Raw genomic sequence first — 13,519 nt, 5'->3', positions numbered from 1 at the left:
CGAGGGCAGGGAAATACAAGGAAACTAATGGGCCTTATCTGATAGGGTAGGTAAAATTTTTACATTCTTAGGATACTGACTTAAGAACACCTCAGAAACACAAAGCTCTTCTATGTGATGGGTCCAGGCACTATTTTCAGAGCTGGTCAGCTTTAACCTAATTCCATTCTGCACTCCCATTCTGTTCCAAGCTAAGGAAGTCACACCACTTCCTAATGAATATAAATGAATGCAGCCCTCCGTGGAAAATAAATCAGGAAAACACATTTACCCCAACTTATTCTAATCAGCACATACAGAAGTCATATAAATAGGATGTAAGTAAACTAAAGGCTAATCTCACTATGAATTTGATGCAAAAATCTTAAATAAAATATCAGCAAACAGAACAGAAAAGTATATTAAATAATAAGACACCATGACTGAGTGGTATTTATTTCAGCAATACAAGGATGGTTCAGTATCAGTGAATCCATTACATAATTCATACTATTAATTAAACTATGGAGCAAAAATCATGCAGTCATCTCAAATTGTGCTAACATTTAATAAAATTCAACATCCATTCAGGATTTAAAATACTTTTAATAAAACAGGACTAGATGGCTATTTTCTCAAAATATATCTGGGTCAACCCAGAAGCCAGCACCATGCTTAAATGGGAAAACATTTAAAGAGATGCATTCTCATTAAAGTTCAGAATATAATATAGAAACCATTATCACTACCTTAATATTGTTCTAGAGATGGTGGAAACCAAAGAAACTAGGAAACAAAATAAGTTAGTGCTATACAACTTAAAAACAAGAGGTAAAATTATCATTATTTGTAGATGTTATGACTGTATATTTGGGGAGGACCTAGGAGAAGTCATTGAAAAACATTTACAAGCAAAGAGAATTTAGTAAAAATGGATGGGTCAAAAATTACTATACAGAAATCAATAAATTTCATATGCACAATAGTAGGAGGATAAAATGGAAAATATCTTATTTATAACAGCAACAAAAACAAACATATCTAGTAATAAAATTAACAATAAATATGCAAGATCTGTATGATGTAAAGTTTAGAATATTCCAGAGGGTCACAAAAAAAGATATGGGCAAATGGAAAGGCAATTCATATCATAAGGCTGTAAATTCTCACCGAGTTAGTTTGTAAACTTAATCCCATAAAAGTACTCACAGGATTTTGGGGGTACATAGGCAAGCTAATGCTCAGTCCATATAGAATATCAAAGAAGCAAGAAGAGCCAGGAAAGTTTTGAAAGAGAAGATCAATAATGAAATACTCTTCCTACCAGATGGTAAAATACAGAATTTTTTAAATATATAAATATATAAAGGAAAATAATCAAAATAGTATGGAACTGATACATAACAGACAACTCAATAGAATATAATAGATGGTGTGGAAATCAGTCCAAGTACAGGAATCTGATATATGATAAAGATGTCATCTCACATAAGAGAAGAAAAGATGAATATTCACTAAATTATTTTAGGATAACCAAAGAGACATCTAAAAAAAGAAGGTTGGATCCATAGCTCACATTTTATACTAAGGTAATTTCTTGATATAAACATATAAATGTAAAAAAATAAGAAACTTTGTCCATAAACTTAGAAAAAGTTCTTTCTGAATTATATTGTACAAAGCCCAGAAGCCATAAAATGGAAAATTGCTACAACTATTATATAAAAGTAAAATTTTATGTGGCAAAAATCACCATAAACAAAGTTAAACACAAACAAGAAGCTGGAAAAAGTATTTGTAATTTATATCACAAGGAAAAAGCTAAGTTTCCCTTTTTCAAGAGTCCCTACATATTATCAAGAAAAATACCAACAACCCAACAGAAAACTAGATAAAGACAGAAAAAACAGTTCACAGAAAAGGAAATACAAATGACTCTTCAATGTATGAAGAGATGCTCAAGCTGTAATCAGGCTGGTAAAGATTTGTTTTTAAAGTTGGGTAGCGCACTGCAGTGTAGAAATAGCACTCTCATACTTTGCTGCTGGGGAGGGTGAAGCAGCACCACTTTGATGGAGGACAATTTGGCAATATCTATCAAAATTCTCAATTCACATGTACTGTGTTCCAGCATTTCCACTTCTAGGAATTTATCTTAGAGGTAAATTCACACATATGCCAAATGGCCCAAGTTCTTCATTATTGTAGCACTGTTTGCAATAACAAAATTTTGAAATACTTAAGCTTTCCATCACAGGGGACTGATTGGCTACGTAAATTATGGTACATCTACACAATGGGATACCACGGAGCTATGAAATGAAGGAGAAAGTTCTTTATGTACTAACACAGAATGATCTCCAAAATAAAATTAAGAGTTCAAAAAAGTATGTACAATATGCTACATGTTATTATTTGTTCAAAAAAGAAAGAATATGATATGTAAATTTTCTCATATATTCATAAATTTTGTCTGGAAGAATGCCCAAGAACCTGATAATAGTATCTGTCATCAGGGATAGGACCTGGACGGCTCCGGGACAGACAGGGACAGGGATGGGAGATAGGACTATTCATTTTGTGCCTTTTGTACCCTTTTATTTTGAGCCATGTGAATGTATTATCTACCAAAAAATGCACAGCATGATTAAACTTTATGATGTAATAAAAAGGGTGTAGTTATACACCAGCCTGTCCATGCTTATCCTGAATTGGCTAAAAATAAAGTCTCTTGTTAATCTGTATAGCTTTTTGAGTAAAGCACCAAAAGAGAGAAATAATTTTTTGCTTGAAAACTGAAATCCCAAAATAAAAGTTAAATTTTTTTAAAGTTTAAAGAAATAAAGAAAAAGTTCTCAACAATAGGGATGGTAGAATCAGTTTGTTTAAAGCAATCAAACAAATAACAACAACAAAAAAGAAATTATGTAAGTGTTTACACTGTCTCTAAGGATATGAGAGATTACGTTACTTTTTAAAAATATTTCCTTATTGTTGAATTATTCTGATCTGTTGATATATTAATTTTATAATTTGAAAAATTATAATCAGATTTAAATATAAAAAAGCCTTAGGTCCCACTGGTAGTCAAATATACATAAATGTGTTTAAGCTAGTAATAAAAAAAAATACAAGTTTAAAAGAGACACCATTTTCTTGACTAGTAAAATAGCAACACTGAAAAAATATGATACTGAATGCAGGTAACAGTATGGTGAAAAGGGTACTCTCATTAATGGTGAAATATAAACTGGTACCTTCCCCTTGTTTTAATTGAAATTTACAACACGCCGTTGTAAGAAATAACACAGAAAGAACCTATATAGTCTTTACCCGTACAATTCTCTTTTAAAAAACAATTTGTCGGTGTCAGTTAAGAATCTTAAAAAACTCACACTTTTCAACTAGTAATTCCATTTCTTAGAACCTATCCTAAAAAAATATAATTCAAAGGAAAGAAAAAGCTATATGCATAAAAATGTTCATTCAATACCATATATAAAATATAAATATATTCATATATATATGTGTTAAACGATAAGAAAATAGTTCATTAAATAATAACATAAACACTACACAGAATATTCTACAGCCATTATATCACATTTATGTAGACTATGAGGTAACTGGCTTAATAGCTATGATATAATATTGATTTAAAAGATAAAATTTTATGTATAATAGTGAAAAATATTCATATGGTCAATGAGTGGGAAAGTAGTGGAATTATGGTTGATTCTTTGCCTCTTCCAAAACCTTCTAGAACGTAATTTCAAATTTAATTTTTTCAGATTTTTTTCAAATTTTCTAAATTCAAGTTTTCCTACTTTTGTCAGAATTTAATTTGAGAAGCAAAAAGAGATGAAAGATGCCTGCTTGTTAACCCAATAACTAATTGCCTGGCATGAACGGTAGACTTTTGTTAGGAAAGAGCCACTTACTTGCATCTTTCTCTGGAGAAGGAGGAGGGACCCCCTGCCCCAGACAGGTGCCATTGACCAGCTTCTCTGGGGGCTGGGCATTGCCCATTGGCAGCACCTTCCCCTTGGGGCTGCTGAAGAGGTCTTGCAGGTCCTTTCTTGGTCTGGATTCTCGGAGGAAACTCTCAAAAGATTTGTCTTTGAGTCTGAGGGAGGAAAAGAGTGAGGTCTTTTTCTTGGGATCCCTGGAAGCATCTGGGACAGTCTCTTGCAAACTCACTTTCTCCAGGAGGGTGGGGACATCTTCGATCTTGCTGCAGGGTGGGGACACGAGTGCAGGAAATGTCTTGGATGACTGGTTGGGCAAACTGTGGGTGCGGAGGGCAGGGTCAGGAGGGCTCGGGGCTGAGGGCTGGGCAGCCCTGGCGGCTGGGGGGCCCAGGGAGAAGAAGGCTGAGGCCCTGCTCGCTATGTCTCTCTTGGAGGACCGTTGGTCCCAGTCTTTACTGGAGCTGCTTTTCCGAAGGCTGAATGAGCGAGTGCAAGCGTGGGGTGGGCTGGTGGGCAAAGTCTTTGACTCTGGCTTGGCCCAGGCCTTTCTCCCATTGTCGGAATTGGGGAGGAGCGGCTCCAGGGACCTCCGGATGGCGTTGGCTATGAGCCGCAGCGGGGACTTGGGCGGGGCCACGCTTTGCTCCCTGGGAGTCCGTTCAGCTGGGGTCCTCATCTTCTCCTGAGCCTCTCTCTGGGCTGGTAAGGTCTCTCTCACTGCCCGAGGGAGCAGCAAGGGGCGGACTGGTTTCAGCACACCTCCTCCTCGGCCATTCTCGGGGCTTTTCTGGGAAAGTCGCACCCTGGCTTCCAGGCGCAAGCTCTTAGGGTTGGAGTCATTCCAATCTAGCAACCTAGTCTTCTGCTCCCGAGTGAGAACCAGCTTCTTTAAGCCCGACTTCTTCTCCTCTGCCAGCTGTGACCTACCCTCCTCTCCCCTCCTGGGTCTGGTACTCCCTTCTCCAGGGTCCTCTCCAGCCCTGGGAGACAGCTGTTGGTCTGGCGAGCACCTGTCCTTCCCTCCAATGGGGTGTGGGCCTCTGTGGATGCTTCTGGTACCCACAGGAGGGGCCTCTGCTTCCTGACTCCCATCAGAAGCCATCTCTGCAGGGCCGGATGGCCTCGAGCTTTCGAGGCCGTCTCCACCAGGCCTCACCAGACAGTATTCTGTCTGCTCCAGCACCTGGCCATGAGGGATATGCAGGGGGATTTCCTTGGATGGTCCTTGGGTTCTGGCTTGCCTCAGAAAGCTTGGGGTGGAAGGACTGAAATGACCTCTTGAGACCTGAGAAGGAGGGTTGCAAACTGTCACCTGGAAGGGATAGGCAAAAAGGAGCAGTGATTTTTAGAAGTTCCCAGCATTTATTTATATGAGGAACGCACATCTCAGTCTATAGCCCCCTCCCTTCCTCTCTCCAGATCTCGGATACCCAAAGTCAAAAAGAATTCTGTCTAGGATGATTTCAGAGGGCTACTCTTCCTTCTAAGTGGCTGCCTTGGCATGGGCCGGAATTGGCCCAGAGCCCCTATATCACTGACCAAAGTCTTTCCTGAGCCTTAGATTAGGTGGGTAGGAAGCCAGAAAGGAAAGCAAAGTCACTGACAAGCTCCTGGGCCAGTGAGGGGACGGCTGGCCTGGTCCCTGTGGGTGGCCAGGCACATAAGGAAGCTCAGCCATGGTCCCTACTAAAGGGCACATTCCACCCATAGGTATGTTCCTCCAACAACCAAGAAACCAAGGCTTCTTCTTTGGAGACAATTAAGGTAAGGATAGACAGCTACCCTTCTGGCTTGGAGCTGTGGTGGCAGGATAGCCTTTAGGATCTTCCAGTGACCCTTCAAAACCTGACTCATGCCTCTCACCACTGAGAAAGCAGCCATTTCTAGCATGCAGGAGCTTGGCCCTTGGCAAAGGGAGAATATAGAAGGCTTGAGAAGGAGTGACTGTGCCCTGCCAAGAGCTCTGGTCATGGGAGCTTCACAAGAGTATGTACTTTTCTGTCTTGGATCTTCTACTTCCCAGAGCCTAGAACAAGGTCTGGCAGGTAATAGAGGCTTGATAAACCCATATTGAAGGAAAGAGTCCAACCATGACTGTCTTGGTGATGCCATTTTCTATTCAAGGGGGTGTTGCTTCCAAGGTCCTCAGCTGCTACCAAAGGTACCCTGCGTTCTGTGCCTGCCATCCTACAGCTGCCAGCTCCTCTACACCCTCTGTGAGGCCCTCAAGGGCAGAGCACAAGCCCTAGCATCTCTGCATCCCACAGTCCAGCTCAGATCCCATGCCCTATAAAGTCTGCTGAACGAGTAGGTGGCTGTGCCCTCCGTGGCTGAGAAGGAGCAGGGTGCACTTTCGTGGAAAGGACGAGTGAAGAGGTGTGGGGTGGACTCCTGACAGAGCATCCCTCTGGCCCTGGCTGTGCACTTGGGGTGACCCAAGGGTGCTGGGAATCCAGAGCTCAGTGTGGAAGTGGGAGGAGTACAGGCAGCTTGTCGTCCTCACACCTGTGCAGGGCCCTGAGGGCACTTACCTGAGGCGGGGAGAAACTATCCAGAGCATGCGGGACACCAGCTGAAGAAGAAGACGGCAGAGAAGGCGAAGGGGAAGGAGAAGCTTCCTTTGGAGGCGCCATAGGTCTTTTGTTGTTCATTGGTGTCATATCTACCAAGGACAGAACATGCTCTCCATTACAGACTTGTAGCTTCCTTATTTTATCAGGAAAAGAGGAGTTTTTCAGTGAAGCTCCTCTCTATAGAGTCAGAGGGAGGAAGATGCCAGAGACAGATTCAGAGGCCCCGGAGCCCACTGCTTGGGACTTGGAAGAACAGGAGTGTCAGGCTCCTGTGGGGGAAGTAGGTCCCAGGACGAAGAGTCCAAGAACCACTGTGTCTCACACACACGTGAGAATGTCCCCGAGAGTTAAAACAGGGGTCTCCAGGGTGTTTCTGGGAAACGGACATCTACCTCTAAGGTTTGCCCTAGACCCATCATGGTGGGGAGCTGGGGCTGCATTAAATCACTTAGTCGATAAACCACCTGAGGCCTCTTCCCATAAGATGTACGCTGGACCATTCGCCACGGGCACAGACAGGAAAGGCAGTCACTGCCAAGGAAACGGGCTCTTCCTCCCACATGTGTATCACGGGGCTCTCAGACGAGATGGTTAGTTTGAGATTTTAAGAGAACACAAGGGAGGGAGGTTATAATGAGTATCAGATCATTTGAAGCATATGGAGTGGGGTTCGTGCCAAGCTCCTGTTGGTCAGGGAACAAATGAGAGCCAGTGCATGTGCTGTCCTTCTCGACGGGAGAAAGGAGTGTGGCCAGGGCCGAGGATGAGCCTCATCCTGAACTGTGGGAGCTGAACCCAATTAGTCTGGTTACAGCAGAATTCCGACAGATGTCGCCTATAAGATCAACCTCATTCCCTCTCTCATGAGTGCACACACACATGTGCGCACACAGATCCCCCCCCCCCCCCGCCAGTAACCTTAATCTAAACTCTCGAGCATTTTGCTTCCCTCTTGGACCGTTTCAATAATAGGTCCTCAAAGGGATTCAGGAGACACCATCCTCACTTCCGGATTTGCGCACTCAATGTCTGACCCTTCAGCCCAGCCAGCTCTCCTGTTAGCCTTCCTGGCACATAAAGGCTGTTCCGCAGAGACTTCCCAGGACCACTGTCTCTAACGACCCATTCCTGTCAGACTTCCTGCTTCTGGCTGCTCAGCTGACCCACTTCCCTTTCCCTCCAAGGTGTCCAGCCTTCAGATTTCAGCTTGTTTCTAAACACAATCCCCTGGCCTCAGTTTCCCCAAAGCTTTGGCTGAGAGGTTCCTCCTCTGGGACCCACCCAGGCCAGGCTAAACCCAGGCCTTACTCCAAGAGGAGTTCCTTCCAGACCCGTGTGCACAGCGGAGCCACACAGGGGGTTGTCAGTACTCCGTCCTGCTTTCCTCTTACAAATGCAAGCACGTTAGAGCTTGCGTCCCAGGCCCGGCCTCTGAAAAGCTGGCCACACACACCATCGGCAAGCTCCCCAAGGGAAGCGCTCCAGGGGAAAAGGTAACTTGGGGGAACAGATCTGAGGGCGGCAGGAAGGAGCTGCTGGGGACAAAGGCCACTGGCTGCCAGGAGCTGACACTGGGTGGGGGGGTAGGGGCGGCTGGCCGGCCTGCCTGTCACCCGAACCCCCTTCTCAGCCCCCGATTAGATGGTTCGAGCCTAAAAAGGCAAAAGTTGTGAGCCAGTTGTTGCCTTGCTTCCTGTCCTCAGCTTGCCAAATTCCTGCTGAATTCCTTCTCCTCCTTTTCCTGGCCCCCTCATTCTCCTCTCTCTGCCACCTCCTGAATCAAACTCCTGAACTTGTCCCAAAGTCCCCTCAGCTCCACAGACTGCCTTTTTGTTCCCCCGAGGAGCGATCCGGGAACCCTGCGACACAGAGCCAGGACGCCTTGGGAGCCAAGCTGATAGGAAAGCCTTGGGGTTCTCAAGGTCATGACCTGGGAGCTGCCCCCCTCTCCTGTGTCTAATCCCCAACCCCACCCAGCAAGTGGGATCTCTCTCCACACGTGAGCCTCAAGACTGTCTTCAGGATAGAAATTGGGGGCAGGGGGCTTGAGGAGGTGGGGGAAGCAAAACACCTGCCATTCAAGCCACTGCCTGGGTGGTGGGCAGTGCCTAGGAACGGAAGGGGAGGCCGGAGCCCAGCTGACAGGTGATGGGAAATCTCACCCACCTGAGGCCTTTGGCTTCCCTCAGAGGATGGTAAAGGGGAGCCTGGGACCCCACCCCTGTCACACCCACACCAGCCGCCTGACACAGTGAGTTACATAACCCCTCAGTTTCATCTGAAAAATGGGAACCCTAGTGCTGTTTCATGGGGAAGCTAAAGAAATAAAATGGGATAAAAAGAGGTGCTCAGTGCAAAGCACAAAGTAAACGCCACATGCTAGCTAAATATTAATTCCATCCCCTTCCCTTCCTCCCATGCACATGAGTGGTGTCCAATAAAGGCACTGCTAAGCGGCTGACCTGTTCCGGGGGGTAGGAGGTGTTGCACATCCATCCTGGCCAGGATTCCTCTAACTCACGGCCCACAGGCTTGGTTCTCATTGACCAACTCAGGTCCTTCTCGCCCTTTCTTGTTTTGCTTGAAACCTCAGCATGGTCCAGCCAGGTCTGCCCTGCCCTCTGCAGGAGCCTCAGTCCTGGGTGCCACTGGCCCTTCCAGTCCCATTGTGCAAAGGAGGTCGATGAACAGATCAGGGTCTGGATTACAGCTCCTCCCATATCCCTCCTGGGTCAGCTGCCTCTTCTCTGGGCCCTCTGGCAATGGAGGCCTTTCCCTTGATCCTAGAGGTCATTCTGGTGAGTATGGTCAGCTGGGTGAGGGCGATAAGGGCAGGCACGCAGCCCCCTCCATCCTCTTGCCTGGGGCTGGGGCCAGAGCCAGCCTTAACAGGGCAGTGAAGGAATAGAGGAGATGGTGTGCCCCAAGCTCTGCTCCCTCCCACAGGACCAGCCTTGCCCAATGGGTTTCCTTTTGGGCAAAATGAAGATGACCAAAAAGATGGCTCTGAGGGTTTCCACAAAGACTGGGATTCCAGGGTGCAGCTCCCCAGAACTTGGAGCTTAGGCAATACTCAAATCCTCCCAAAGTCTTGGAACACCCTCTAGGGGCTGCAGCCTGCTCAGGCCTAACCCACGTTCTCTATTTGTTCCTGCACTGAGTTCAACTCAGTTCAGCCAGCTTGGTCACTGGTTCTTTAGTTTGTTCATTCGTTTGTTCGTTCATTCATTCATCCACTTATTCATTCGTTCTGCAAGCAAGGACTGGGTGCCCCTTCTGCACCAGGCTCATGCTAGGCACTAAGCCCATAGAAACGATTTAAACTCAAGGCCTGCCCTCATACCAGCTTTTACATGCACTTGAGAACCCACGCCTGATACTCCTGGGATAACCGAAGACACAGCTGAGAAACCACGCCGCTGGTTAGCAGTCCCCTCTCTCCTGTGCCTCCTCCAGCACCCACACCCTGCTGTGAGGGTCCCCCGCCAGACTCCCTGCTCTCACTCCAGATCAGGAACTTCTTGAGGGCGGGGCTGGGCCCCTTGCACTGGTGGCACTCAGTGAAGTCGGCTGGAAGCACTGGATGGAATCTGCACCCAAATGGACCCATCCATAGAAGCAGAATTCCCATGACTGGGGAGGGGCTGAGGTGCGGAGTAAATGAGACACGTGGGAAAGGCCTGCCCCAGGCCTTCAGTAAACGGTGATTCCCTCCTTCCCCTCGCCTTCGCTGCCTGGGATCACACAATGGTTCAAGAGTCATTTTAGGTTGTCCCCAGGTGAAGTGGCCGACTCAGGTGTGCCCTGGTCCTGTTCCAGAAGTGCCCATTGTCCCAGCCTGGCCCGAGTGAAAAGGGCTGCAGGTCTACGGGTTGCAGAGAATGACTCACTGGCCAGGAGTCAGCGTTGACTCAGCAGGCAGGAGTCAACTAAATTAGCACGCTATTCCATCTCCAGTGTTTCTTTTAAGAAGCCTTCATCTAACCCCAGGTTTTCCTGGGTCTACCCCTCCTACAGCAAGGTCCGGAGAGGGAGCATGGGGGCAGGAGGAGGTGGAAGGCAGCGATGGATTGGGGATCAGATGAAGAGACCCTGCCCCCTCTCAGGATTGGAGAGATGGAATCTCTGCTCTGTAACTGGGGCAGCGCCAGGAACACGCTGGCCCTGGGACGCTGCGCAACCGGGCACGCGGTCACTGCGCCCCCTAGTGGGAGTCCACTGCCTTGGCACCCGCCGCGGGCCCTGGTCCTCACCCACCTGCTCTTCCCTGGGATGCGGGACCATAACCCGCTCAGAAAAAGGAGCAGCGCGGTGTGTATTTGTGCGTTTGTGTATGTGCGTGTGTGCGGTGTGTGTGTGTCTTCGGATTCCTTCACTGCTTTGCCCACTACTGCACGAAGTCAAGCTGATGCCCCCAGCCCAACTCCAGTGTACCGAATCAAAATGTATAGAGCCCTCAGGTCTCAGTTTCCTCACCTGCGTTTCAAGAAGATTGGAGCTGATGGCTGCTAAGGTCCCTATCAAGTGCAATTGTAGAGTTCTAAGGCCCTGTGACTCCAGAGTGGGGAGCTGGGGAGGCAGAAGAAAAAGTAGCAAATCCCTTGGAAAGTGCTTCCTCTAGTGAGCAGTGGATTCTAGTCCAACAGTACATTTCTTTCCTTGCCCCTCACATCCAGGAGGCCAGTTCAGAGAGGACATGTGAGGAGTGAGAACAGCTGCCCCTGGGAATTAATCAGACAGCTCCTGCCCCCTCCCACCCCCCAGGGAGCTCATGACTCACTCGACTGGAATTTTCTTCTCCCGCTCTGGTATTTGCTGGGAGTTGGAAACTGGAAGCTGTTGGCCCTCTGCAGAACTGTGGTGGGAAAAAGAAAGAGGGAGAGAAGATGGGGAGGGAGGAAGAGTCTGTTAAACGGGTAGGATAAACAGGGAGTCTTTTCTTATGGCCCAGTTACCAAAAGTTAGTAGACTAATGGTCATAGTTGACTGAGCCCCTTCCTTTCCTCAGACCGAACCTCCCTGTCCCTATGACACATACTTCCAACTTTTCATTCATTCACTCATCAAATTGTTTTGAGACCCTGCTATGGGCCAGGTACTGCCCTCTTTCAGAAAATATCTCAAATTATGAGCCATCATTTTAACTCACCCATTGTTAATAAGCATGTGTGCACACATGTTTATATGCATACATGTATATACATATGTCTGTATATACACAAGCATATATGACACGTTCATTTTAAGCAGAGGAGCTCTTTGGAGCTGAAGTCTCACATCAATGCCCCAAATGTGTCATAGATGAACCAGAGCTGCTCTCATTGAAGCCTGGAAGCTGCAGAAAGCTCCACCCTCTCTCTACCTTACCCCCAGAGCCCCCAAAACCCTTTGGGAACAAGTTTTAACTGAACTCCTGGACACTCCATGGCCACAACCCCTCCTCTTGGCCTGCTTCCGATGGAAACACATTTGCAAGATGCCGTGGGCTGCGTTATGAAGACCCTTTGCCCAGCTGGGCCTTGAGAATCAGCTGAGCAAAATTAACATCACAGGCAGAAGAAATGGGTCTTAGCCATTTGGGACCTACGAGTGGGATGTAAATGTACCCCGTTCCCACACTGGGCCCTCAGATTTGGCCTCAGGCTCCAGGTCTCCGTGGTGGTTCCATCACGGCCGGCCGGAGAGAAAGACGGGGCAAGGCACACCTGAATGGCTCCCACACGTGGGACCAGGAGGTGTGGAAGGAAAGGAAGCCCGCAGGACTGATGTGGGCGTGGAGAGTGGGTGGGGAAGCTTTGAACACAGCTGGCCCTGCCTCCCTCTGTCTGCAGGAAGTCCTAGATTCCACTCCCCGCCAGGGCTCAGAGCTGCTGTCAGCTCTTACCAGCCAGGCTGTGGAGCACAGGCGTCCACCCGACCTGGGGGCTTCCTTTCCTCAGCAGGAGGTCTTTCAGCTCCTGAGCTCCTTGGCTCCCCTCCCTTATCAATTTGGAGAGCTTTGCTCCTTGTGTGTCTGGTCTGGCGGTTCCCCATCCCACAGGTCTGCTGTCATAATCAAGCTCACGGGTTTGATGGGGAGGAGCCTATGCAGATAGGTGAGGGTGCCATCTCCCTGTCTCCCCACTGCAGCATGAACAGTCTATGTACAATGTAGAGCCTCTTCCCCCTGCCAAGTGCAAGTCATGGATATTTTACATAAGGAACAAGCACAGCTGATTCCTGCAGACCAGAGTTAACCTCTACATCACCTAATGGAGAAATTACTCAAGAAACACAGAAGAGTGCCAGAAGCTCTTACTGCTTCTCCTTGGCTCTTAACTTTGTGGAATGGGATTTATTAGAAATGGTTAAAATTCATGAGAGGTTTTCCATCACTGGTGTTTATAGGGCGTCCATGCACACATTTTTACCACAATAGCAATAGAGTGGGTAGTCATGATTTGATCTGGTAATTTTGAGCAGAGTAAAGCAGGGCTGTTCCCTTCTTTTTAGTTTATAGTATATTTATTTAATGTGTTTACATTTGTTTTAAGGGAGTACTTTTGGAGATCTTAGTGTATGACTCTCTGCAAAAGGAGTAAGAGGGTAAGTATTGTGACACAGGGTGCTGATGACATCATTTTATTAACAATAAATGTCCTCCATAGGCCATTGGACCATCCTGTTATCAAATTATTGCCAGAAAAAAAATGGATAAATACCGATTTTTCTAAATCAGAATAATCTGAGGGCAGATTCCCTCCTAACTGTAACTGGTTTATGTCCAAGAACCCAGTGCACTAGATCAATTCGTTTAGTTGTCTAGGCGTGCATTTTATAACTAATGCATCCAAGCAGGCCTCTAGGAAGCTGCTCTTCTGCGATTCCCAAAGCGCAGGACGTGGCCCTCCTGCCTGGAGGCATCTGGGGTGCTTCCATAAACGCAGATACTGGTCCCCACTCTAGACCCAAGGCATCTGAATCTCTGAAGGAGGGAACCTAGGAATCTGCCTCTTA

The 13,519-nt window shown here is 47.0% G+C and overlaps 2 protein-coding genes across 3 annotated transcripts in view; both read right to left on the bottom strand.

Annotated features, from left to right (window-relative positions):
• The window catches only part of MICALCL (MICAL C-terminal like), a 54,754-nt gene extending 48,043 nt beyond the window's left edge, over positions 1-6,711 (bottom strand). For both annotated transcript variants that reach the window (XM_029207070.1, XM_029207071.1), the window contains exons 1-2: positions 6,482-6,711; positions 3,921-5,262 (exon numbers count right to left, since the gene is read on the bottom strand). In XM_029207070.1, the coding sequence (XP_029062903.1) occupies positions 3,921-5,262; positions 6,482-6,610 (1,471 nt within the window). In that variant the 5' untranslated portion in view covers positions 6,611-6,711. The remainder of the gene's footprint in view (positions 1-3,920; positions 5,263-6,481) is intronic.
• A 3,519-nt stretch (positions 6,712-10,230) lies between these two features.
• MICAL2 (microtubule associated monooxygenase, calponin and LIM domain containing 2) overlaps positions 10,231-13,519 on the bottom strand; it is a 161,475-nt gene continuing 158,186 nt past the window's right edge. Inside the window, exon 23 of the mRNA XM_029207067.1 lies at positions 10,231-11,378. Within this exon, the coding sequence (XP_029062900.1) occupies positions 11,293-11,378 (86 nt within the window). The 3' untranslated portion in view covers positions 10,231-11,292. The remainder of the gene's footprint in view (positions 11,379-13,519) is intronic.

Source organism: Monodon monoceros, unplaced genomic scaffold, assembly GCF_005190385.1.
Source record: "Monodon monoceros isolate NGI ecotype Baffin Bay Population unplaced genomic scaffold, NGI_Narwhal_1 Super_Scaffold_7, whole genome shotgun sequence".
NCBI lineage: Eukaryota > Metazoa > Chordata > Mammalia > Artiodactyla > Monodontidae > Monodon > Monodon monoceros.
Note: the sequence above shows the minus strand (reverse complement) of the source record. Positions and strands in the feature narration are given on the sequence as shown.